At 46.0% G+C, this 25,735-nt stretch overlaps 1 protein-coding gene across 1 annotated transcript in view; it reads left to right on the plus strand.

Moving 5' to 3' along the window:
* Positions 1-25,735, plus strand: part of MYO5B (myosin VB) — a 436,041-nt gene that overhangs the window by 157,421 nt on the left and 252,885 nt on the right. Inside the window, exons 2-3 of the mRNA XM_082255167.1 lie at positions 6,421-6,531; positions 24,933-25,098. Of these exons, the coding sequence (XP_082111293.1) occupies positions 6,421-6,531; positions 24,933-25,098 (277 nt within the window). The remainder of the gene's footprint in view (positions 1-6,420; positions 6,532-24,932; positions 25,099-25,735) is intronic.

Here is a 25,735-nt window from a genome sequence, read left to right on the forward strand (position 1 = left end):
CAATCTGAAAGGAAACTTCCATTTTACTGAGGCGAAAAGCAGGCTTAGTATTTACTAAAGCCTAGTACATGCAGCCTGAATGTCGGCCTGTGTGTGTGGCAGCCAGTTTGTTCGGCCGGCTTCTGTTGAAGGCTCATGACCGAAAACGGTCTGCCGACCGCCTCCCGATCAACGATCTCAACTACAAATACTGAAGCTGCTGACTTTTATTATAAGGACACTTACATGTCTAGGGAGCCCCCGATGCCGGTGTTCCGTGAGAAAAACCTACCGGGAGAAATGCATACCCTCGTCACTTCCGGTGCACCTACGTCACCACTACGTCATTGAACAGCTGAGATGCTGACTAGTGCGCATGCACGGAGGGTATGAAATGATCACGGCACTGTGTGTAACGCGGCGGTTACATTAAAACAGCTGTGCTGCAATATGAGTCATCTCCGCTCCTGTCCCTGGCACTTCCCTGATCTGGGCTAGTAAATATAAAAGCGGCGGCGGGTGTATGAAAAGATAAATCACGGAGCCGAGATCTCCGTCATTTGGATTTCATACACCCGCTGCCGCTTTTTTATTTACTAGCCAAGATCAGGGAAGTGCCAGGGACAGGAGCGGAGATGACTCATATTGCAGCACAGCTGTTTTAATGTAACCGCCGCGTTACACACAGTGCCGTGATCGTTTCATACCCTACGTGCATGCGCACTAGTAAGCTCCTCAGCTGTTCAATGACATATCCGGGGCTGTGAGCATGCGCACTGCTGCGCTGCTCAGCTGTTCCTGACAGGAAGTGACGAGGGTAGGCATTTCTCACGGGGTAGGTTATTCTCACGGAACACCGGCATCTTCACTAAGGGAAACAGGAACTGAAGCCTTGCGACTTCACAGCCTATTTCCTAATGTGCATGAGTGAATTGCACTGTGCTTTCTGAATAGTCCCGCTGTCTGCAGGGACCTGTGTCCCCCCCCAGAGGGCGGGGGATGGGGGGTAGAAGGGGCCAGAAGTAACATAGTTAGCCGCACAACAATGCACCAATCTTACATGGAAGTTGGAGCAGATACTTGGTTTTGACAGGTATCCCCTCACCCCCTCGAATGATGCCAAATGTGGCAATCAAAAAACCATAGGGATTTAGAGAAGATCTGTAAAGAAGAGTGGACCAAAATCCCTCCTGAGATGAGTGCAAACCTGGTCACCAACTACAAGAAACGTCTTCCCTCTGTGCTTGCCAACAAGGGTTTCGCCACCAAGTATTAAGTCATGTTTTGCTTGGGGATCAAATACTTTATTTTACTCACTGAACTGCAACTCCATTTAAACCATTTTTATAATGTGTTTTTTCAGGATTTTCGGTCGATATTCTGTCTCTATCATTTAAAATACGCCTATGATAAAAATGATAGAACCTTCATTTATTTGTAAGTGAGCAAACTTACACAATTTGCAAGGGTTTTAAAAAATGATTTTTCCCCACTGTATATAGAGGAATCAGGACCTCCTTCCTCCTGCTGGTGATCCCTCTAGTGATAATAAAGATCTATATAGAGGAATCAGGACCTTCTTACTCCTGCTGGTGATCCCTCTAGTGATAATAAAGATCTATATAGAGGAATCAGGACCTTCTTACTCCTGCTGGTGATCCCTCTAGTGATAATAAAGATCTATATAGAGGAATCAGGACCTTCTTACTCCTGCTGGTGATCCCTCTAGTGATAACTAGATATCTATAGTAGATGAATCTTGTCCTCCTTCCTCCTGCTGGTGATCCCTCTAGTGATAATAAAGATCTATATAAAGGAACCAGGACCCCCTTCCTCCTACTGGTAATCCCTTTAGTAATAAGTAGAAAAATAGGGGGAGGTTTGGGACTTTGAGTGAGGTGTGTGCAACAAACATGGCCATATGATATACAAAATAAAAATTATGAAAAATAAACCAATACACGAGATAAAATCGAAATGTGGACTAGTTTAATATTATGCAAAAGATGATAAAAGATAACATCAATAAGACAGTGGATGCATTGAAAAGGGTCCAATTGACCAAAGCATGATGAAAAACACAATATGAATGACTAGGTAAGAACAAAAATTGCATAACAGTGTCAAAAATATGAAGACAATATACATAATGTACAGAAGGATTGTATCCATAATTCTCTACGCGTTTCGTGTATATTACACTTCCTCAGGAGCTGGCACAATAGGCAATCTATAAACAAAATATGCAAAAGTAAAAATATATAAAAAACACTGCAAATATTGGAATATTGTTGGGACTAAATCAACCAAATGCATTAATGCTTACAAATTAGTCCAAGCTGTAGCCTCATACAACCTGCAGTGGAGGTTCCTCGAGAACCGTCTATCCGGGGAGCTGAGGGGGCCATGACAGGCACACATAAGGTTGGAAGAAGAAAATGAAGTGGGGAACCTATAATCACTGGCGGGGCAAAAGTTACCACAATTGGCCGTACCATATAGTATCAATAGATATAAATTGAATATGTATGTTGGTATATATTACAAATGGTAGAGAGTAATAAAATAGGTAAATTATGGGTAGTGGGAGAGTAGTAATAAGTAAATATCTATATACGGGAATCAGAACCTCATCCCTTCATTTCTAAAGGATTACAAAAGACACAAACCTCTTTTCATCCCCACTCTATCCTCATCTCCAAAACCCCTCCTTGTGCCACAAACGTTATCGACTCCCAGCTTTCTGCCAGGATCAAGGGGTGTATTTTGCACCTATCAAACAGATATAAAAAAAAACACTTTCAATGTCATGTTTAGGTTTTACACTTTGGCAGGCCATAGATAGGCAGACTATGTTAATGAGGGAATCCCTCCCGTATCACTATTGTGTTCTGCAGGTGTAGAGCCTTCCCTGCCAGCAGAATATAGTCTTGATGGCTATAGCGGAAGAGAACCAATCGTTCATGAAAAACCCAACAAGCTAGTTGTACACATGTCAAATGAGAGATTAAATTGTTTACAACCAGAGTGCCCATACATGGATCGAAATTCGGCTGGTCCTTGCTAAACTGGCTGAATTTCCATCCATGTATGGGCAGCTTTACACTTTAAATAACTCCACATACACTTTGAATAACTATCCTTATTTTGTCATCTACTCCCACTCAATGCCGGGAACAAGGTCATCTAGAGCCCAGGGCGAACATGCCAAACTGCCCCCCCCCCCCAAAAAAAATGTATTAACATTATGCGTCAGTAAAAATCCCCCCACAAAAACACTGAGCACTAATCTGCTTGCTTACCCCCAAGCATAAATTCCCTCTTCTCCCAGTACAAATTTGCCCCCCTGCTGAAATTCCCCTGCTCAGGAGAAATCTTTACCCCCCCCATCCCTCAAATCCCCATTGCCCTACCTCACAAAATAATGCACCCCCTCCCAGTACAAATCCTCTACACCTAAAATTTCCACTTCAAGTACACATCATCTCACCTCCACTTCAAATCCCCCCTCCCAGCACAAATTCCTCCCAAGTCCTTCCTCCTAGCACAAATCTTCTTCCCTCATCCCCACTCCCAACACAAATCCCCCTAAATCACCACTTTTAGCACTCTAGTCCTAACATTCCCCTCCTAGGGCAATACTTTCTCCCGCCGCCCCCCAAATCACTCCTTCGAACACAAATCCTCTCCCCCCCAATCTCCTTGTGGTGCCCCCCCTTCTTCATATGATATCACTGTGCCCAGGGCAGCTGCCCCCCCCCCTGCCTACCCCTTGTCCCAGCCCTGCTCCCACTGCAAGCCTGATCTGGGCTTTTAGTGGGCTTGTGACGATGATGTAGAGAGAGATTTCATGCTCTTACACTGTATGTGAAAAGAAGAGTGACTTTATAACTATGGTGTGATACATACATGAATTTTTCTGTTGTATATAGAAAATTCTTTTGAATAGGGTGTATCTGTTTGGTGTCTCCTCTTTGCCTCTGGCAGTTAGGGGGAATCATTGCGTATCTTTGCTTCCACCTGTAATAATCAGTCACTGACCTAGAACAAAAGAGTGAGCTAAAAACACACCGGTCCATCCAGGATCCATCGGTGACTGGTTTGTATAGATTAGGGACAATAGAATGCGGCTCTTTTACTAGATACACTATCTGATGGGTGACATGAAAAGAGTTTTCATTTCCCTTTACCTGGGTGGATCGTAAAACCTTTATTTGTCTATTGTTGCTTTTGTTTTGATTTCTCGCCCATTCACAAAATTCCAGGAAAATCAGGTCACACTTTTTTTAAGGAAACCTGGAAATCTCATTGCTTTGTATGGAATCAAAGGGTACATTTAAAAAAATGATATACAGTATGCTACAGCAAGTAAAAAAATTATATATATATATATATATATATATATATATATATATATATACACACACAGTGTGTGTGTGTTAATGTGTATGAATATATGTATGTGTGTGTGTGTGTATATATATATATATATATATATATATATATATATATATATATATATATATACACACACACTATATTACCAGAAGTATTGGGATGCCTCCCTTTACACACACATGAACTTTAATGGCATCCCAGTCTTAGTCCGTAGGGTTCAGACGAGATCGGGCGCATTCAGGGTGATGTGGCCGTAGGCTAGTCTGTAGGGTTCAATATTGAGTTGGCCAACCCTTTGCAGCTATAACAGCTTCAACTCTTCTGGGAAGGCTGTCCACAAGGTTTAGGAGTGTGTCTATGGGAATGTCTGACTATTCTTCCAGAAGCACATTTGTAAAGGGCCGGCACTGATTTTGGATGAGAAGGCCTGGCTTGCAGTCTCCACGCTAATTCATCCCAAAGGTGCAGGCCAGTCAGGTTCCTCGACCCCAAAGTCGCTCATCCTCTTTATATTGCCAAAAGTATTGGGCCACCCTTCCAAATCATTTGGTGGAGGGGGGATTATGGTGTGGGGTTGTTTTTCAGGGATTGGGCTTGGCCCCTTAGTTCGAGTAAAGGAAACTCTTAAGTCTTCAGCATACCAAGACATTTTCATGCTCCCAACTTTGTGGGAACAGTTTGGGGATGGTCCCTTCCTGTTCAACATAACTGCGACAAGTGCACAAAGCAAGGTCCATAAAGACATGGATGAGCGAGTTTGAGGTGGAGGAACTTGACTGGCCTGTAGAGAGTCCTGACCTCAACCTGATAGAACACCTTTGGGCTGAATTAGGGTGGAGACTGCGAGCCAGGCCTTTTGTCCAACATCAGTGCCTGACCTGATAAATGCTCTTCTGGAAGAATGGTCAAACATTCCCATAGACACACTCCTAAACCTTGTGGACAGCCCTCCCAGAAGAGTTGAAGCTTTTATAGCTGCAAAGGGTGGGCATACGGACTAAGACATGGGTGCTATTAAAATTAATGTGTGTGAAAGGCATACACCCCCATACTTTTGACAATGTGTGTGTGTGTATAATATATATATATATATATATATATACTGACCAACTTAAGTTAACAGAGGTACAGCAGCAACTGTTTCTTTTTTTGGGCACTCTAATGTCCCAGTCACTTGTCAGAGCCCTGTAAATGGGTGCTTCCAGTTATAGGGAAGTATGTGACTTTCTGCCTTCCTAATTTGATGCACCTGAGTGACCAATTGCCAGGCTCAAGTGAGGTCACATTGGGGCAGTGGGAGGATCCTTAACACTGTGTGAGCTCTAACCCACAGTCAACCACAGTCTTAGTTGCTCTGACATGTGACAGCCTCACCCGTTTCTACCAATCTGCTTCTGACTCGGGTTCTTGATGGAAAATGGCGCTGCTCTCGAAACTGCACTCACTATGTGTCTCTGAATTGTTATTGAAAGGCATTGCACCAGCCACACTCTATTTCTGTGTGCTATTCTGCCCCTCACAAGACTCATTGACTGTCATAGACATGAACCAACCCCAGGGGTGGGGGGGGGGGTTGGTTTGTAAATCATAGCTGCCCCTGTGGTGCACACACCTTCCAAAGGTCCAGTTTCATACGAATGAGAAAGAGTTGGATGCAGAAGCTCTTGTTTGCTGCCTGTGCACACTGTTTCCTGGGACTCGGCAATGTTACCAAGTGGCTCCTACTCTTCTGGGAATCAGCAGACATTGGAAACCAGCGGGGTGGGGGCCACCAGTAATTTAAGTTCATTGTTTCGTCAGTGTCCAGATTTGTGGGCATTTCTATTAAGACAAGCTTTGATTTCTCTATCTCTTTGATTTCTCTACCTAAAATATTATTTTTATTACTTATATTACATCACCACATCCTTGAGACCAAGGAGGGCTGCACACACCTTCAAATGTCTGCTAAATTAGAATGTCTGCATGGCTTTCTGTCTTCTGCTCCAGTAATCTCATGGTGCATTTAAACATATATTTACATTTCAATCTTCTCTCTCTTAGTACACCCGGGTCTGGATTCCTGACCAGGATGAAGTCTGGAGATCTGCAGAAATTATCAAGGATTATAAGGAAGGGGATAAAAAGCTGCACTTGAAACTTGAAGATGAAACTGTAAGTTGGCCTTGTTTCTTGTATCTGGTAGAATGTTCTTTACATTCCAAAGTTAGAAGTTTCAAAGCATAATACAGCCCCCACCATATTTGGCTTAAACCACACCAACTTTTGCTAAGCCCTGCCCCCGCAGAGTCCAAAAAAAGCAAGAGTGGCCGCAGGCTAGCAACAGTTAGGAGATCTGCTTCTCATTGGATGAGAAGGATTCAGGGCTAATATAAATGATTTGAATTTCCTGCTTGTGGAAGTTAAACCAAGACCTGCAAAAAATGTTAGGATTTCTACTAAGAAAATGCTTATTCTCTGTTAGAATTACTGTAAATACGTATCTATTAAAGTGGAAATTTACTCTCTTCGGTCGGGGTGGATTTGATTTAAATCAAGTCGATATATTCACAATTAAAATCACTAGTAAAAAGGCTTGATTTAAATCAACGCAATTTTAAATCATAATTTTAAAGAGGAACTGTCTTCTCTGTTCCACAGCGGCTCCTCCTCTGACCTGCTGTTGACTCACCGACAGTCCCATTTACTTTAATGGGACAGCTGGTGATGCGGCGGTGATACAACAAGGGGAGGGACGTGGCGGCAGCAGGTGAGTGGATGCCCGCTAACAGGTACTGCCATGATGGATCAGAAATGACAGGTGCTCTTTAAATGTAAGGACTCATTCTGGCTGGTAGTTAGTGAGAAATTGTGTGAATGTTTCAATGCAGTGCATGTTATCTCAGCTTGCAGAGCTTGGATTCATTGAAAGAGGTAAATATTTCAGAATATACAGCCTCGGGCTACATTTCATGCTGAATAAACTAAATTATTAATGTATCTTAAATAGAAAAATATCTTTAGATATAGTTTAACTACAAAAGTATTTTATGAAAATAAATTTGATAAAAATAAACAAAATCACATTTTAAATAAAAAAAATCAGATTTAAATTTTTTTTTTTAATTGTTTTTTATCCACCCTGCTCTCTGTCAACATTGCCTATTTTGAGGGGAGGAGGGGTTTTCCCAGCTAAGCACACCCTCCTACCTGAGTGAGGGGCAGATGGATTCCAGGAAGTAAATGCTACAAATAAATTTGCCTTAAAGCGGAGTTCCACCCTGGGAAAGCTTTTTTTAATAAAAATACCCCCGGGACAGTCAGGGCTAGTGCATTCCACAATGGCTAGCCTCTGATCTGTCCCGGGTTGCACTTACCTGTTAGAAGAAATACTTACCTTGAAAATGTATTGTCCAGCGCTGCCATATCAGGTGTGGGCAGCTTGAAGCCAGCGCGATCCTCTTCTGCGTCTTCTTCGTTCCCACGATGCACTGCACCGGCCCCGCCGTCACTTCCGGTGCCGCAGCGTCATCCCTGCACAGCTTCTGGGCATGCCCAGAAGCTGTTTAGCAAGGTATGACGGCGCCTGCACCGGAACTGACGTCGGGGCCGGTGCAGGCGCATTGATTCCTGGGAGCGAAGACGTTCAGCTCCCAGGAATCATTGCAAGCCAGGAAGTGATGAATTGCCGTGGCCGCCGAGGTGAGGAAGAGGAAGTAAGGTAAGTATATTATCTTCTAAACCAGGTAAGTAAAAAAAAATAAAAAATTGCGATTATCCATTTGTTTTTCAGGTGACCCCGGGCATGAAGATGGAGGTAAGTTTAATTTTAGGGTGGAACTTCCGCTTTAAGATGGCTGCAGCCAGAAATGCTAGGGGGTGTTTTTCTCAGCAAAGGAAGTATATTCTCAGCAAAAAAAAAAGCATGGAGACATGGATGGATGAGGGAGTTTGCTTTGAATATTAAAAATTAACTAAATATTGCTTTTGGTTTGTGGTGCTCGGACACAGTGTAGTTCCGCTTTGAGCTTTATAAAGTGGAGTAAATCTCGAGCAATGGGAGAATATTATCTATTGTAAAGCAGACCATACTCTGTAAGATTTCTCTTGTTCAGCCCTGCAGGCTAAATGGGAAAAATCTATTGATGCCACCAGCCATGCTAAACCGAATGAATGCAGCCGCTGCTCGGCCGACAACTTTCTGCCCAGAAGGAGGGTGCTGTCAGGGCTCCCACAGCATGAGTGTTCGCTGGTTTATTCGGAACCGGACTTGGCTCTCTTTCACATCAAACATGGCTTTGAAATTGTGCAATTTCATCTGAACTCGCACGATTTCAAAGCCGCTTTTCAGTCCTACTTTGGGGGGGCACTTGAAAGACATCTGTGTGGGTTCATGCATAGATGTATATTGAAGTCATCCCCGAAGTGGCCAGAAGTGGTGCAGGAACTACTTTTGGAATTTAGGGCGCTGCAAAGTTGGTGTCACACTGATTGGGATGGTGCCATTGCCGGCAAAAGGCTGTGAACTGACATGAGATTTGACCTGTGAAATCGCATGTCAAATCGCGCAGATGTGAACGGGGGGGGGGGGGGGGGGGCTAAATTTGATCTGTGTGCCAATTTAGGCTGGACCTTGTGTTACCAAGGGTTATCGGGTAGGTGGGTTTCTATTTATGTCCTGTTTATCCCCTTAAGGCTCCATTCACACCTGTTTTCAGGCGTTTTTTAAGGCTTTTTATTGCTTTTTTTAGGCATTTTTTTCTGGCTTTTTTAGGTGTTTTTTATGGCTTTTTTTCAGGCATTTTTTGCAGGTGTTTGGAGGCAGGTATTGACATCTAACAAAAACACTTGTAATCTGCCAAAAAAGAAGCTCATGTACTTTTTTGAGCTTCAGGTGTTTTACTTCAGGTGACAAAATGCTAAGATGTGAACAGGGGCCATTGAAATGAATGGGATTTTGCTTGTTGGGCATTTTGAGACTTCAGAGATGAGCGTTTTACGAGCTGAAATACGCTCAGGTGTGAACAGGGCCTAAAAAGGAGGAACTACTGTCCATAAATTTGGGATTAGTGAAAGAGAGATTTTACATTGTAAAATTACTTTCTGTCCATTCAATATTGTGAAAGATGCTGCAGTCAGCCTCTTTTTTAAGTGCCACTAAACTCTGGTTTAAAAAAAATCTATTTTAGTATGTATTCTTCTTTCACTTAGTTTTTATTAAAAGAATAAAACAGACAACCAACAGTCGTTAAATTTGTAATTACAATACAGCCCAAACAAATGATCGTCCTGCTAGCAGAGTAGTAGGTAATTCCACAAGAAAGAAGACTCCACTTAGGGAAATAGTTTAGCCAAGAAGGTATCACAAGAACGGTCATGGGTATAGTTACTAGCGGAAGCAAAGCCAGTCGCTATCCTAACCTGTATGTAGCGGGGTTAAACATGCCTAAAGACACTGTTTGATATGTGGGAAGGAACTAGGCTCCCTCTAGTGGTAGCTGCATGGAATTTCCCGGGCTGTGACTTCCTTTTCACAAGATGAAGAAACTACATCTCCCAGGCTGCTTTGCAAGATCCAGGAACTAGGCTCCCTCTAGTGGTAGCTGCATGGAATTTCCCGGGCTGTGACTTCCTTTTCACAAGATGAAGAAACTACATCTCCCAGGCTGCTTTGCAAGATCCAGGGTGCACGGCTGCACCGCACGGCACTATGGGGGAGGTTATTTAAAGGAAGAGAGAAGCGCGCGAAGGGGGGGGGCCTTTCTGCGCTGGACTCTGAGGAACCAGCGAGCGAGAGTGAAGGACTGACACTGGATATTGGGCCAGAGCCTTTTAGCCTGGAGGGACGACGTGGAACCGTCCCATCTCAAGCACGAGGCACATTCCTGGAGGTCATACTGCTGTTTGCCGAGACCGGAAGTCATCCGCCAGAAGGACCCCGCGCGGCTGGCATATAGCCAAAGGACTGAGACCGCAGTGGAAGCGCGCGAAGGAGAAACTTCTGTTGGTGAGAGGGCACATGCCCAATAACTGACTTTATCTGCTGAAGAGACAGTTTTATCTACAGATAGCGGTAGCGCAGCAGGAGGTGATAAAACCCCGGGGTTTATCACCATACTCTCTCAGGAGACTCATAGACAAACAATAAGGTCTGTAAAGGAGTCGCCAGAGGCTTATCTCTCTCGCAGAAGTTATTGCTCAGTTACGCAGACACCCTGCGGTGACAACTAACAGCTCGTTGTTTTCTCTCTCTTGATCTTTATTCCTAATCTGGATTACAAATGAGCTCTATTCAATAACCTTGCTAGCGAAGATCAACAAGAAAGAAGAGAACTCTGGGGGAGGGACTCAGATAGGCCCACCTACCTGGTACTGTGTCTAGCCTTAATGCAGGAGGAGTGTGGGGGTATTCTTTTACCTTTTTAAAGCTGTTTTAAATAACCTTTTATGGACTTGTATTGTATTGTATTGTATCTCCCCTATTCAATTTGATATATAGTAAACTAAGTTTGGTTAATTACAATCTTGTGCGTTGTTCCATTGTGTCACCCAGAAGGACTACTATTCAAGAAGGTAACAAGGTATTGTTGCATAGTGAAGTATTGTATTCCAACCTGTGTATCTATTTGATAGTCCAGTCCTATTCTGGGTCAGTTGTGCCTGAGGAGGGATCGAGCCAATTTGATTGGGTTGTTAGGCAGGGTGTAGACCCAATAATATAATCAGCAGCTCCTGCGGGGGTGGTGCTACACGTGGGGGCTCGTCCGGGATTTCTACAGTCCTGCAACACAACCCTCTCAGCCCCAGAATCCCCTCCCACGCAGAAATGGATCCTGTCGCTGCTGCTGAGTGGTGCAAGGAAGAGAATGTCATAGTGGAAAATGGCCTGGTGGTTGAAATCAAGGGAGAAGCCTGGACTGAAGAAAAGCTCCTCCCTGTTTTAAGGGCACTATCCACAGACAGGAAATTCTGGGTGATTGACATAAAAACTGACACCACTGCCCCACACACGTATGCACTGTGTGAGTGGAGGAAAGGGGTCCCTGATTATTTCAATGGAAACAGTGTAAAAACTATTGACCAAACAGAACTTTTCCTGATACATCCAGGAGTTCCTACTGCGGGTCCCTCATCCACCACCCCTGGGGTATCCAGCCAAGAAAAAGGTGTCCAAGAAGGGCATCCTGAGTCATCACCTTTGTCGACTTTTAGCTCAGAACTGTGTGCTGTTCTTGGGGAGATTGTGGCAAAATGTAGCAGGGACTCCTCGAGCTATCTGATGACTGGATATAGGAAGCTCCGGACATTCTCTGGGAAACAGCCTGTGCCTTCAGCAGAAGATGGGTTCGAAGAGTGGCTAGATACCGCCACTCAGGCTTTGGAGGAATGGGAGGTACCAGAACAGCACAAGAAGCAGAGGATCACAGAGAGTTTAAGGGGACCTGCATTAGAGGCTGTACGTAATCTAAAGCTTAGCAAGAAGAACTGCACTGCACAGGATTATTTGGACATTCTGCAAGATGTGTTTGGTCGGACGGAGAACGCGGCTGAACTTCTCTACCAGTTGGACCACTGTTATCAAGAAGAGGGGGAGAAGTTGTCCGAATTCATTAAACGTCTGGATAGGATTATCCACCAGATTCTGTTAAAGAAAGGAATAGACCCCCGGAAAATAGATGAGACTCGTGCACGACAGGTTCTGAAAGGGGCTCAACCTTTAGATCCCATTGCCATACTGTTACGAACTCGTCGAGATGGCGGCATTCTAGAATACCCCGATCTGATTCGAATGGTCAGAGAGGAAGAGGTCATGTTGGACAACAAGAAGAAAAGTCGGCAGTTTGACTCAACTGCCCGGGTTGGAGTGATAAGTGTGGAAGAGGGTGACTCTCAAGTTGAACTCCTAAAGACCCAAGTGTCTCAGTTGATAGAAATGGTGTCCATCCTGACTGGTCAGGTATCCACTCTACCCAAGGGGAGTATATCGGAGAGGCCAGATGAACCTGTTAGTCTCAGCACAGATCCAGAGCCACGGCCTGCAAGATTGTTAACTTGTTTCAACTGCGGGGGAGTTGGGCATGTTAGAAGGGTATGTCCCAGCTCAGGAAATGCTGCCGCGAAACCTCGCGAGCCAGCGGGAAACTTCAGAGGACACCGGTGAAGGAGTCAACCGGGTGTCCGCCAGTCTTAAGGGACTCCAGAAGTGGTGCAGGATCAGGGAAACTGAGTCAGGGGGTCAGACCCAAATATAACACCCCCAGTTCTAGACTCCGGGTTACTGAGGGAAGGAAAGTCAATGCACACCGGATTCGGCGGGGGCCTAGATCAAGGAAGAAAAAGGAGAAGAGGGCCAGGGTACAGAGAACTGAATCAGATAACAAGGCTACATCAAGAGAATTCCCAACTAACTTGGTCGGGCCCTCCCCAGTGGTCTCGGTTCAGGTGGAAGGAATTTACACAAGAGCCCTCCTTGACACAGGGGCCCAGGTGACTCTTTTGTATAGAGACTTCTATGATAAATATCTTACCCATCTACCTTTGCAGAAGTTGGAAGATCTGGAGATATGGGGTATTGGGACCCAAAGTTTTCCCTATGACGGGTATCTGCCAATCAAGTTGACCTTTGATCCATCAGTGGCTGGTGAAGCGGAAACCTTCGACACCTTAGCGGTGGTCTGTCCTCGTCCACCAGGGGCCAACAAAAGCTCTCTCATCGTAGGAACAAACACTGACCTGGTAAGGCGCCTTCTGATACAACTGGTCCAGGGACAAGATGCTCAGGCGCCAAGGATCCATCCCATGCTACGGCAGGCCTACCAACGATTAGTGTTGGAGCAAGAGACCCCCGCAGAAGGAGTTGGACGACTCTGGAAGCTGGATAGAGCAGAAAAGGTCTTACAGCCAGGAGAGGTGGCCTGTTTTAAGGCTTCTGTTAAACTCACATGGCAACAGCCGGGTCCCTTCATTATCTTTGAATCAGGTCAAAAGGAGAGACAGAGAGGGATAGAAGTGATCCCTGAGGTGATCCCTTTGAAGGTGTTACAGGAAAACCGTGGAAGGGTTTTAGTGAGTGTCAGAAACACCTCTATTACACCAGTGAAGGTACCGGCCAGAGTGCTCCTGGGCCAAGTCAACCCGGCTACCCCAGTTGCCCCCATTGATTTCAAAGAAAAGGAACAGGGTGAAGCGGTTATAGAGGAGCTTTGCTCTGGAAACGCTGCCCTCCCGCCGGAATGGGTGAAGAGGGCCAAGGCACAACTTGCTCGATGGAGGGAAATATTCTCTAAGGACGAGTTTGACGTGGGATGTGCCAGGAGCGCCACTCATAAGATCCGCCTGAGTGAGGACAAGCCTTTCAGGGAGAGAGTCCGGCGAGTCCCCTTAGGTGACTTAGAAGATCTACGTCAACAGCTGGCAGAGCTCAAAAAGATCGGGATTATCCGAGAATCCAGGAGCCCGTATGCTTCCCCGATAGTGGTAGTCCGGAAGAAAAATGGATCTTTGAGGCTTTGTATCGACTACCGAACGCTGAACAGAAGAACCATCCCAGACCAGTATACCACTCCTCGAATCGAAGATGCCCTACAGAGTCTGTCAGGGGCGAAGTGGTTCAGTGTGATGGACTTAAAGAGTGGGTATTATCAGATCCCCATGCACCCTGAAGATCGGGAGAAAACAGCCTTCATCACCCCTGTGGGGTTCTTTGAGTTCAATCGCATGCCTCAGGGGTTGTCCGGGGCCCCTGCTACCTTCCAAAGGCTGATGGAGAGGACCGTTGGAGATATGAATTTGATAGAGGTACTGGTATACTTGGATGATGTTATCGTGTATGGCAGAACTTTAGAAGAACATGAGGAGAGGTTGGAAAAGGTCTTGAAGAGGCTACATGAAGAAGGTCTGAAACTTTCTCCTGAGAAGTGCCAATTCTATCAGTCCTCGGTCCATTACCTGGGCCATATCGTGTCTGAAGAAGGGGTGGCCACTGACCCGGACAAGCTGGATGCTGTTGCTTCCTGGCCGAGACCCACAAATGTGACCGAACTCCGGTCATTCTTGGGCTTTTGCTCCTATTACAGGAGGTTTGTGGAGGGGTTCGCCCAGATTGCCCGACCCCTAAATGAGCTCCTGAAGAATGAAGATGATGATGTCCCTGAGTTGGTAAAGCCGGCGAAGTCCACCATAGGCCCCCGGAAGGCTAAGGAATCCATCCAGGATCAGTGGACCCCGGAATGCGAAGGGGCCTTTGTCCAGCTGAAGGAAACCCTAACCACTGCCCCTGTGTTGGCCTATGCGGACCCCACAAAACCATATGAACTGCATGTTGATGCCAGCCGAGATGGGCTGGGGGGGGTACTTTATCAGGAGCATGAGGGTCATCTGCGACCTGTTGCCTATGTGAGCAGAAGCCTACTGCCTGCTGAAAGGAATTATCCTACTCACAAACTTGAATTCTTGGCCTTGAAGTGGGCAGTGGTTGACAAATTGAAAGACTACCTGTACGGAGCTGAATTCATTGTCAAGACAGATAATAATCCCCTCACCTATCTGTTGACTACGGCCAAGCTGGATGCAACAGGACATCGATGGTTGGCTGCCCTCTCTAGCTTCAATTTTAGCCTGAAGTATCGGCCAGGAATCGGAAATAGGGATGCAGATGCCCTATCCAGAAGGTTGCATGTTCCACAGGAACCTGCGGAAGAATGGACTCATTTGGCTCCAGAAGGGGTGCGTGCCCTATATCAGGGAACTGAATTTCGATCCCGAGGAGGGTCAAGAGCAGAAGAGATTGGGGTTTCGGCTATCGGAGTACCCAAATGCTACTGCCAGGTGACCCAAGTTGAAGGGGAGGGTTTGCCCCGGCTGTCCAAAAGGGACTTGCGGAAGGAGCAGTTGGAAGACCCTTTGGGAAAACTTCTCTTGGAAGCCCTGGAGATCCAGAGCCCTGAGTTGCTTCTAACTGACTCCCCTCAGGGGGCCCGTCTGTTGCATAGAGAGTGGACCCGGTTACAGATCAGAGAAGGAGTGGCCTACCGGAGAGGTCCATCTGAAGATCTGGAGGAGAAGTGGCAACTGTTCTTACCAGCTAAATACAGAGAGGGAGTTCTGGCCGCTCTTCATGATAATCATGGCCATCTGGGGCCCGAAAGAACCTTTCAGCTTGTCAGGGACAGGTTCTACTGGCCTTGTATGAGGGCCGAAGTTGAAGGATACTGTCATTCTTGTGTCCGGTGTATACAGAGGAAGACTCTGCCACGTCAAGCAGCCCCAATGGGCCATCTACAAAGTCAGGGACCCATGGAGCTGGTGTGCATTGATTTCCTTTGCTTAGAGCCTGATCTGAGTGGCCAGGGGAATGTCCTTGTGGTAACAGACCATTTTACCAGATATGCTCAAGCATTCCCAACAAGGGATCAGAAGGCCTCAACGGTAGCCAAAGTTCTTGTAGAGAAGTTCTTTGTACATTATGGGTTACCACAGCGCCTCCATTCTGATCAGGGAAGGGACTTTGAAAGCAGACTGATCAAGAGACTGTTAGATATGTTAGGCATTCAAAAGACTAGAACCACTCCCTACCATCCACAGGGGGATGCCCAGCCTGAACGATTTAACAGGACTCTTTTGGATATGTTGGGGACTTTGAGCTCAGAGAAGAAACAGCATTGGGGCAAGCACGTAGCTGTCATTGTGCATGCCTACAACAGCACTGTCAGTGATGCTACTGGATATTCCCCTTATCGGCTGATGTTTGGAAGGGAGGCTCGGTTGCCAGTGGATTTGGCCTTTGGCATTTCGCCTGATCATACCTCTTCAGCATCGCATAGAGGATATGTGGACCGACTGCGGAAGAGTCTGAAAGCGGCCTATGACAAGGCTCAGGCCACATCTGATCAACGTGGACTGCGGAATAAAAAAAATTTCGACCTAAAAGTTCGGATCCATGACCTGCAACCAGGGGACAGGGTTTTGTTGAGAAACTTGGGTGTCCCGGGAAAACACAAGTTGGCAGACCGCTGGAAGTCCCAACCTTATGTTATCTGCAAGCAACTGCCAAACCTTCCTGTGTACCAAATTCGGCCTGAAGGAAGTGTGGGTCCATTGAAGGCTTGGCATCGGAACCATTTGCTGCCTCTCTCTGAAGCGGTTCGTATGCCCCCTGTGGAAGACTTGTCAGAGGCCCCTTCGACTTCTCGCCGGTCCAGACCAGTTACCAGATCTCAGACGACGCTCCCAGATGAGGGAGAGGGAAGTTCTCCATCTGAAGATTTGGAAGATGAAGAGGAGGTACCCGACTGGTTGTGGTCATCTCAGTTGCCAGAACCCACACCTGCCTCCCTGTCTTCATCTGACTTGGCTGATAGAGGAGCCCTTCGGGCAGAAGCCCCTGAATTCATACCCTTTCATATGCTTCCAGAAGAAGCAGCTGAGGATGAAGATCCTGAGGAGGAGGTTGCACCCTTCTCTGAAGAAGAACTGACCTCTCTTGAACCATCAGGTTCCTCTGTGTTGGAACATGAGGAGGGGGACATTGAAGAATCCTCAGAAGTGCTTGATCCTAGCACCTCTGAGAGCATGCCTCCACGGGAACAGAGGGAAAGGAGAGTCATTCACCCACCTAAGAGACTGACCTATGATCAATTGGGTGAATGTTCGGAAGAAGCTGTTTTTACCTCCAAAAGATCTCCTGACCAGCCTAGTTCCTCCACTGTAGATTTGGTGGGGGACAACCCTAGCTCACCCCCAGGCACAACTGTACAAGCCACCCAAGTTTTGGGGGGTCTGTGAGAGATCATGAGAACAAAGTATTGAAGTAGAAAACGTTTGCATTTAAGTTTGTACATAAGGATATTGGGTTTGGCCATTATAATAAGCACAGTTTTTGATGTTCACAATTTGGTTTACTTTGTGAGTTAATGTTTGCGCACATTTTGTTGCTCTGACCTCACTATATGTTTTTTTCTCTTTCTCACCTTTTGATGTTTTTTTTTCAACACAAACTTTAAGATGTAAGTGTTTAAGAAATTGCAAAGGCACATGTGCTTTTTAAAGGAGCACTATATAAAAGCACTAGAAATCAGCACTATATTAACACTGTAGAAATCACTTATTTGCTTATTAATTGCACTTTATCGTTTTACTGTTGCACTGCTATTAGAATACAAAATTGGATGTATTCAGATTGACTTATTTCAGCAAAATGTTAATGTTTTTGTTGTATAATGCCAACCTATGCACTAGGGTACATACTGTTGACCTCTTTGGGGACCAAAGTTTCTCAAGTGGGGGGAGTGTGTAGCGGGGTTAAACATGCCTAAAGACACTGTTTGATATGTGGGAAGGAACTAGGCTCCCTCTAGTGGTAGCTGCATGGAATTTCCCGGGCTGTGACTTCCTTTTCACAAGATGAAGAAACTACATCTCCCAGGCTGCTTTGCAAGATCCAGGAACTAGGCTCCCTCTAGTGGTAGCTGCATGGAATTTCCCGGGCTGTGACTTCCTTTTCACAAGATGAAGAAACTACATCTCCCAGGCTGCTTTGCAAGATCCAGGGTGCACGGCTGCACCGCACGGCACTATGGGGGAGGTTATTTAAAGGAAGAGAGAAGCGCGCGAAGGGGGGGGGCCTTTCTGCGCTGGACTCTGAGGAACCAGCGAGCGAGAGTGAAGGACTGACACTGGATATTGGGCCAGAGCCTTTTAGCCTGGAGGGACGACGTGGAACCGTCCCATCTCAAGCACGAGGCACATTCCTGGAGGTCATACTGCTGTTTGCCGAGACCGGAAGTCATCCGCCAGAAGGACCCCGCGCGGCTGGCATATAGCCAAAGGACTGAGACCGCAGTGGAAGCGCGCGAAGGAGAAACTTCTGTTGGTGAGAGGGCACATGCCCAATAACTGACTTTATCTGCTGAAGAGACAGTTTTATCTACAGATAGCGGTAGCGCAGCAGGAGGTGATAAAACCCCGGGGTTTATCACCATACTCTCTCAGGAGACTCATAGACAAACAATAAGGTCTGTAAAGGAGTCGCCAGAGGCTTATCTCTCTCGCAGAAGTTATTGCTCAGTTACGCAGACACCCTGCGGTGACAACTAACAGCTCGTTGTTTTCTCTCTCTTGATCTTTATTCCTAATCTGGATTACAAATGAGCTCTATTCAATAACCTTGCTAGCGAAGATCAACAAGAAAGAAGAGAACTCTGGGGGAGGGACTCAGATAGGCCCACCTACCTGGTACTGTGTCTAGCCTTAATGCAGGAGGAGTGTGGGGGTATTCTTTTACCTTTTTAAAGCTGTTTTAAATAACCTTTTATGGACTTGTATTGTATTGTATTGTATCTCCCCTATTCAATTTGATATATAGTAAACTAAGTTTGGTTAATTACAATCTTGTGCGTTGTTCCATTGTGTCACCCAGAAGGACTACTATTCAAGAAGGTAACAAGGTATTGTTGCATAGTGAAGTATTGTATTCCAACCTGTGTATCTATTTGATAGTCCAGTCCTATTCTGGGTCAGTTGTGCCTGAGGAGGGATCGAGCCAATTTGATTGGGTTGTTAGGCAGGGTGTAGACCCAATAATATAATCAGCAGCTCCTGCGGGGGTGGTGCTACATGTAAAAAAAAAAAAAAACCTGCAAGACAATGGCATAATGTGCTAGTATGCATCACAAACTAGCACGGTACGAAATACCGTGGAACAAAGCCCCCACAGCGGCGCCCGGTCACCACTGAGGGGACTGACATGTTCCCCCGGCGTTTATTCCGGGTTCGCGGGCTCTGGAGCTGTGAGTGGCCGGAGCCGCAATGACGCCCTCGGTTCCGGCAAGAAGCTCTGAATTTCCGGCGCAATACGCTGGATCTTCAGAACGCTTGTGCTGCTGATGCCAGCGACTGCATGCAGGGTGAATATCTCCTAAACAGGGCACATTTAGGAGAAATTCCTTTAACCTACAGGTGATCCTTATTATAGGCTTACCTGTAGGTAAAAATCACAAAGCGGGGTATACAGCCACTTTAACCACTTGCCGACCGCTCATATTGGTGCTACTGCGGCAAAGTGGTTTCGATTCCGTCCAGCGACGTAGACCTACGTTGCTGGACTCCTCCCCTTGTGGGCGGCGTACGCGCCGCCGGAGGCTCGCTCCCGCTGTATTAAGTTACAGCGGGAGTCGGGCCAGGGGAGGAGCGGCGGTGATCACCGCTGCTCTTCCCCGATCGTCGGGGATCGAGTGTGGAGATCCGCCCGCTTGTGGAAACAAAGCGGGCGGATCTCCTAAGTGAAAGGCAGGGTCAGATTGCAGGATTCAGCATAGCTGAACATGCGATCTGTGCCTGTGTCACTCAGTCCCCTCCCCCCACACACGTCAGTAAGCACCAGGCATACATTAACCCCTTGATGTCCAATAAAAATTAACCCCGTCCCTGCCAGTGCCATTTTTACAGTAACAGTGCATATTTATAGCACTGATTACTGTAGTAATGTCACTGGTACCCCCCAAAAGTGTAAAAAATGTCAGTTAGGGGTCCGATCTGTCCGCCGCAATGTCGCAGTCCCGCAAACAAATCGCAGATCGCCGCCAGATCTCTGCCATTACTAGTTAAAAAAAAACAATAAAAATTACATAAATTTCTCGTAGTTAGTAGCTGCGATAACTTTTGCGCAAACCAATCAAAATACGCTTATTGCAATTTTTTTTTACCAAAAATATGTAGCAGAAAACAAATTGGCAAAAAAAGTTAAAATATTTTGATTTTTAAATTTTTTTTGGGGAATTTCATATAAAAAAATGTGAAAAATATTGTTATTTTTTCAGAATTGTCGATATTTTTTTTGTATATAGCGCAAAAAGTAAAAATCGCACAGGTGATCAAATACCACCAAAAGAAAGCTCTGTTTGTGGGGAAAAAAAGGACATAAATTTAATTTGGGTACAGCATCGCACGACCGTGCAATTTTCCTTTAAAATAACGCAGTGCCGAATCGCAAAATGTGGCCTGGTCAGGAAGGGGGTAAAATCTTCCGGTCTTAAAGCGGTTAAAAATACGCTCATTGACAATTTTTTTGTCAAAGACATGTAGCTAAATAAATTTTGGCCTAAATATATGACAAAAATTTTATATATTGGATATTTTTTAACTGTCAAAGTAGAAAAATATTGTTATTTTTTCAAAATTTTCGCATTTTTTTTTATTAATATCGCAAAAAATAAAAAGCGCACAGGTGATCAAATACCACCAAAAGAAAGCTCTGTTTGTGGGGAAAAAGGACGTAAATTTCGTTTGGGTACGGCGTTGCATGACCGCGCAATTGTCAGTTAAAGTCGCACAGTGCCGAATCACAAAAAGTGGCCTGGACGTAAGACAGCAAAATCCTCCGGTGGTAAAGTGGTTAAAGTGAAACTACACCCAAAAGGAGAAGTTCTGCTTTAAGGCCTCCTCCCCTGCTCCTGGTGAAGAAATGGCACTTTTGGGGAGCAGGGGGAGAGCAGGTACCGGAATTTGACCAGTACCTGGCTCACATTTCTGCTCCGATCACCTAGGCCCAGGGTTTTCAAATTTTCTAAAGAAAGGACCGTTTTTTTGTCCTTCAGACTTTAGGGGGCCGGACTGCAGCTGATGGGAGTGGAAATTTTCCTGGCATCAGTGCAACTAAACATCGCTACATATGTTATTGAGGGGAGGGATGGTGCCCCATTATTCATATCAGTGGGAGGAATAGTGCCCCATCATTCATATCATTGGGAGGAATAGTGCCCCATCATTCATATCAGTGGGAGGAATAGTGCCCCATCATTCATATCATTGGGAGGAATAGTGCCCCATCATTCATATCAGTGGGAGGAATAGTGCCCCATCATTCATATCATTGGCAAGAATAGTGCCCCATCATTCATATCATTGAGAGGAATAGTGCCCCATCATTCATATCAGTGGGAGGAATAGTGCCCCATCATTCATATCATTGGGAAGAATAGTGCCCCATCATTCATATCATTGAGAGGAATAGTGCCCCATCATTCATATCATTGAGAGGAATAGTGCCCCATCATTCATATCAGTGGGAGGAATATTGCCCCATCATTCATATCATTGGGAGGAATAGTGCCCCATCATTCATATCATTGAGAGGAATAGTGCCCCATCATTCATATCATTGGGAGGAATAGTGCCCCATCATTCATATCATTGAGAGGAATAGTGCCCCATCATTCATATCATTGGGAGGAATAGTGCCCCATCATTCATATCATTGAGAGGAATAGTGCCCCATCATTCATATCATTGGGAGGAATAGCGCCCTATCATCAGTGTCAGAAATAGTGCTCCATTATTGGTGTCAGTAGGCAGAATAGTGTCCTGTATCAGTGGGAGGAATCGTGCCCCAATGGCCAGATAAAGGCAAGCAAAGGGCCACATGCGGCACCCGGGCTGCAGTTTGAAGACCACTAGTCTGGGTGATCAGAAGCGTAAGATCTCCTCCCCCTCTCCCTTCCCGCGGTCTTCTTCATCAAATGAGAGGCCCCAGAAGAATAGAGGACCATTCACAAAGTGTATCGCTTCCCATGCCGCCACCTGTCACAGCCGTGTGCCTACAGTTAACATGACGGCGCCAGGGAGAAACGACAGGAGGGGAGACCAGCTGGGGTGAGACCACCGCTGTATTTTGGGACAGGGGAGTGGCTGCTTATTAACCACTTGCCGACCAGGCCATAGCCGAATGATGGCTGCAGCACGGTCGGCTTATTCTTGGAGGGAGCGTACAATGACATCCTCCCAGAATGGTGTCAGTTAAAGTAAGGCAGTGCTGTATCTCAAAAAAACGGCCTGGTCATAAAGGGGGAGTAAATCTTCCGGAGGTCAAATGGATAAAAAAAAAATTGCTCTGGAGGTGAAAAGGTTAATTGGAGTCCTCTTTAATTCTCCCCCAAATTCAGCATTGAATTTTGGACCAGGACCCCGTGGTTCTCGCTGGCTGCCATTTTGTCTTTGGCCAGCTTTACTTCCAGCTGAATTCATTATCCGCCTCTAAATGAAATTCCTCTGATTAACATTGACCATGCCATTGCGGCAATCCCCTGTCGCCGGCCTCTATTTCATACTTCAATAATTGGGATGTCAGGACACTTCCTCTGTGCCCTTGGTGAGGAGCGTCTCTCTCCGGAAATCCAAGACGTCAGCAGGATGGAGGCCTGTCACTCTGAAGATTGTACCCTTGATACATGGACATCAGAGGCTGACTGAATGCATTTGTTCCTTTGGTTGTGGTAGATAAACCGCAGAGAATAAATCAGAAATGTCCGTTCCAGGACAGTGACGGGGACTTTATTACCGCGCCGGACCATCCTGATCAGAAAGATCTATAGCACAGTCTGTCCCAAGGACTCCGCGGTCTACCTGGCCATGTACAGGTACAACACTGACTTTCCCCAACAACGATCCCTCCATTCACTCATTCTTTACCACCTCCGTAATGCGGCAACCTTTCCACGTAGCTCAGCGTTTTTGTTTCTGTTATCCAAAAGGAATGAACTGATCATCCTGTATTCTGTTGGGGAAGAAGGAATAAAAGAATGAAAAAAAATCCTGACTTCTGTGTCCTGCTTTCAGGCTGAAGCCCGCTGTCGGCTGACGTCAAAGAGCCGGTCCAGGCTAGGGGAAGATTGCAACCATATGGTCAGGATCCACCCACATGCCTGTACCGGCACTCGGCTCAGCCTCTCAGCGAGCCACCAAGAGCCTGAACTGGCCTCTCCCGCCCCCACCACAGTCCAGCGCTCAAGTGAGGGGGCAGAGCAGAGAGCCAGTGCTCTCTGCTAATGAAGCCCTGAGAACTGAGTGATTGGTGGTGTTTGATCGCTCAGTTCTCAACCTTTGAGCCGGCGGGGGACAGATGCATCATCAGACCAATGCTGTATCAACCTAGGTAAGATGATTAAAAAATAAAAACAATTCCCATACTTCTCTTAGGGCTCCATTCACACTTGTACGACTCCAAAGTTTTGTGCAACTCCAAAGTTTGGTGGCTGCAACTTGGATACGATTTTAGCTTTGACCAGTGATGATGGACAACTAGTGATGATGGTCAACTGTTGCACAACTGTTGCATTGTATAGCATTCAAGTATGCTTTCCATGCAACTTTTGAGGGTTAACATTGAAGTCTATGGCCCTCAAGTTGCATGAAAGGCAGACCAAAGTACTGCATGAACTACTTTGAACTTGCTGCAACTTTAAGTCGCATGTATATGAATGGTTATCATTGGAAAACATGGGGAATGATTTATCATGCAGCTTTGATGTCCAAAGTTGCACGACAAATTGCACAAGTGTGAATGAAGCCTAAGTCCTGTTAGATCACTTCAGGTCATTTGCAGGAATCGCTATGTAAAACATTAAAAATAAGTGTTTATACTGTTAAAAAAAAAAAAAAACATTAATACACTGCCTCATCCTGCTCTGCACAGGCTCAGTTGCTCTCTTTTGTTTGGCACTATGGCAAATTTGTAGAGGCTGATCTGCTGACAGCCTAAAGATTTACTGCTGCTTAGGTGCTCTGGGCTTCAGCAAAATGGCAGCCTCCAGCAAGAAGAAACAGGAGCGATGCTGGAGTTGATTTACAGCACACACTAATTTTGGTAGCGCAATTAATAATGTGGAATCAGGGGCGTAACTACAGGGGTTGCAGGGGTTGCAATCGCTACCGGGCCCCATGCTCCAGGGGGCCCGGTAGCAATCCAGTGGGTGAACTTCCAGGATCGCAAAGGTCACACTTGCAACCGGACCCTGGCATTGCACCACTGTGGGGAGGCCCCAAGATTGCAGGAAGGGGGCCCACTGCAGAACTTGTGAAAGAATCCTGCTGCGGGACCGTAATAAAAGGCCATGCAACGAGTGTAAAGAGCCCCAGGATTAGTGGGAAGAGCCCTGGGCTTGAAGGTAAGGGCCCCGGCCAGGGGTCTGGGGGGCCCTTCATGGTTTCTTGCATCAGGGCCCTGAAGGTTTTAGTTACGCCTCTGTGTGGAATGTATGTTCCTTGCTAAAGAACATTATTATTATTTAGTTGTTATAGGTTAAGTTCTGCTTTAAAGGTTAAATTCACAGTTGGAACATGTTTAATGTTCCACCCCTTTATAGGGTGGAACAGGTAACATGTTCCAGCATCTACATCCCCACCCCCGTGACAGTGGGGGGAATCCTCTCCCCGCACCCGCTGTCACCTTTTGAAAACAGCTCTACCGTGCGGGGCTCCGCCCTTTATTCACAGATTCCTGTGAATGGATAGACTGCAAGTACTGTCGGCCATTGCAGCTGACAGCTTGTAGTTCTCTATGAGCTACAAGGGTGCTGGTGAAGTACGGGCAGACTGCTATCCTGAGAGTCTACAGGAGCCAGACATTGCATCTGCAATCTGCTTATTCTGGGTGCAATGCTCTGCAGGCTTCTTAGAGAAAAAAAATGTGCATTTGTTTATTTTTTCAAAAGGTAAAAGTGAACTTAGCCAGAAGGCCATATTTTCCCTTTTATTATTATAGTACATGTTTTTAAAGTCGATTCTCCTGTTTTTTTTTATTTCAGGTTATAGAGTTCCCCGTGACTGACGCTTCTTTACCTCATTTACGTAATCCAGATATTCTGGTGGGTGAAAATGACCTCACGGCCCTCAGCTATCTCCACGAGCCAGCCGTGCTTCACAATCTCAAAGTGCGCTTCTTAGAGTCAAACCACATCTATACCTACTGTGGTAAGTGAACTGAGTGGGTAATATGAAATTATTATTATTAATATCATACAGGAAAGCGCCAACTGTTTGCGCAGCGTTTTACAACAATGAGGGCAGACAGTACAGTTACAATACAATTCAATACAGGAGGAATCAGAGGGCCCTGCTCGTTAGAGACAGGATATCGTGACCTCACAACACCTGGCTGACCAATCATTTGGGGCTTTTTCACTCAATGGAACCGAACGGTTCGGCTCGTTTTTGTGCTTTTCCACTGCTGGTACCGCATGGTACGGTGTAGGAACGGTTTCGGTACGGTACGGCGGCGCTTTTCCACTACATGGAACCGAACAGTACGGCTCTCTAAAACAGTACCACCTCGATTGTGGTTCCAAAAGGTACCATACCGGTACCATATCCCACAATCCTTTGCATGCAGTCACTACTAGCCACTGATTGGTCAGAGAATCGTTGTTATCCCACCCACTTACTTTAGTACTACTTTAGTGGAAAAGCAAACCATACCGTACCGTACTGAACCGTTCCAACACCGTACCATGTGGAACCATGCAGTGGAAAACCAAACAGGGCCAAGCAGGGCCGAGTAGAGCCGAGCCGGTACTTGCAGTGGAAAAGTGCCAATGGTAGCCCATTCACA

This window comes from Pelophylax lessonae (assembly GCF_965119305.1).
Source record: "Pelophylax lessonae genome assembly, chromosome: 1".
NCBI classification, from domain to species: Eukaryota; Metazoa; Chordata; class Amphibia; order Anura; family Ranidae; genus Pelophylax; species Pelophylax lessonae.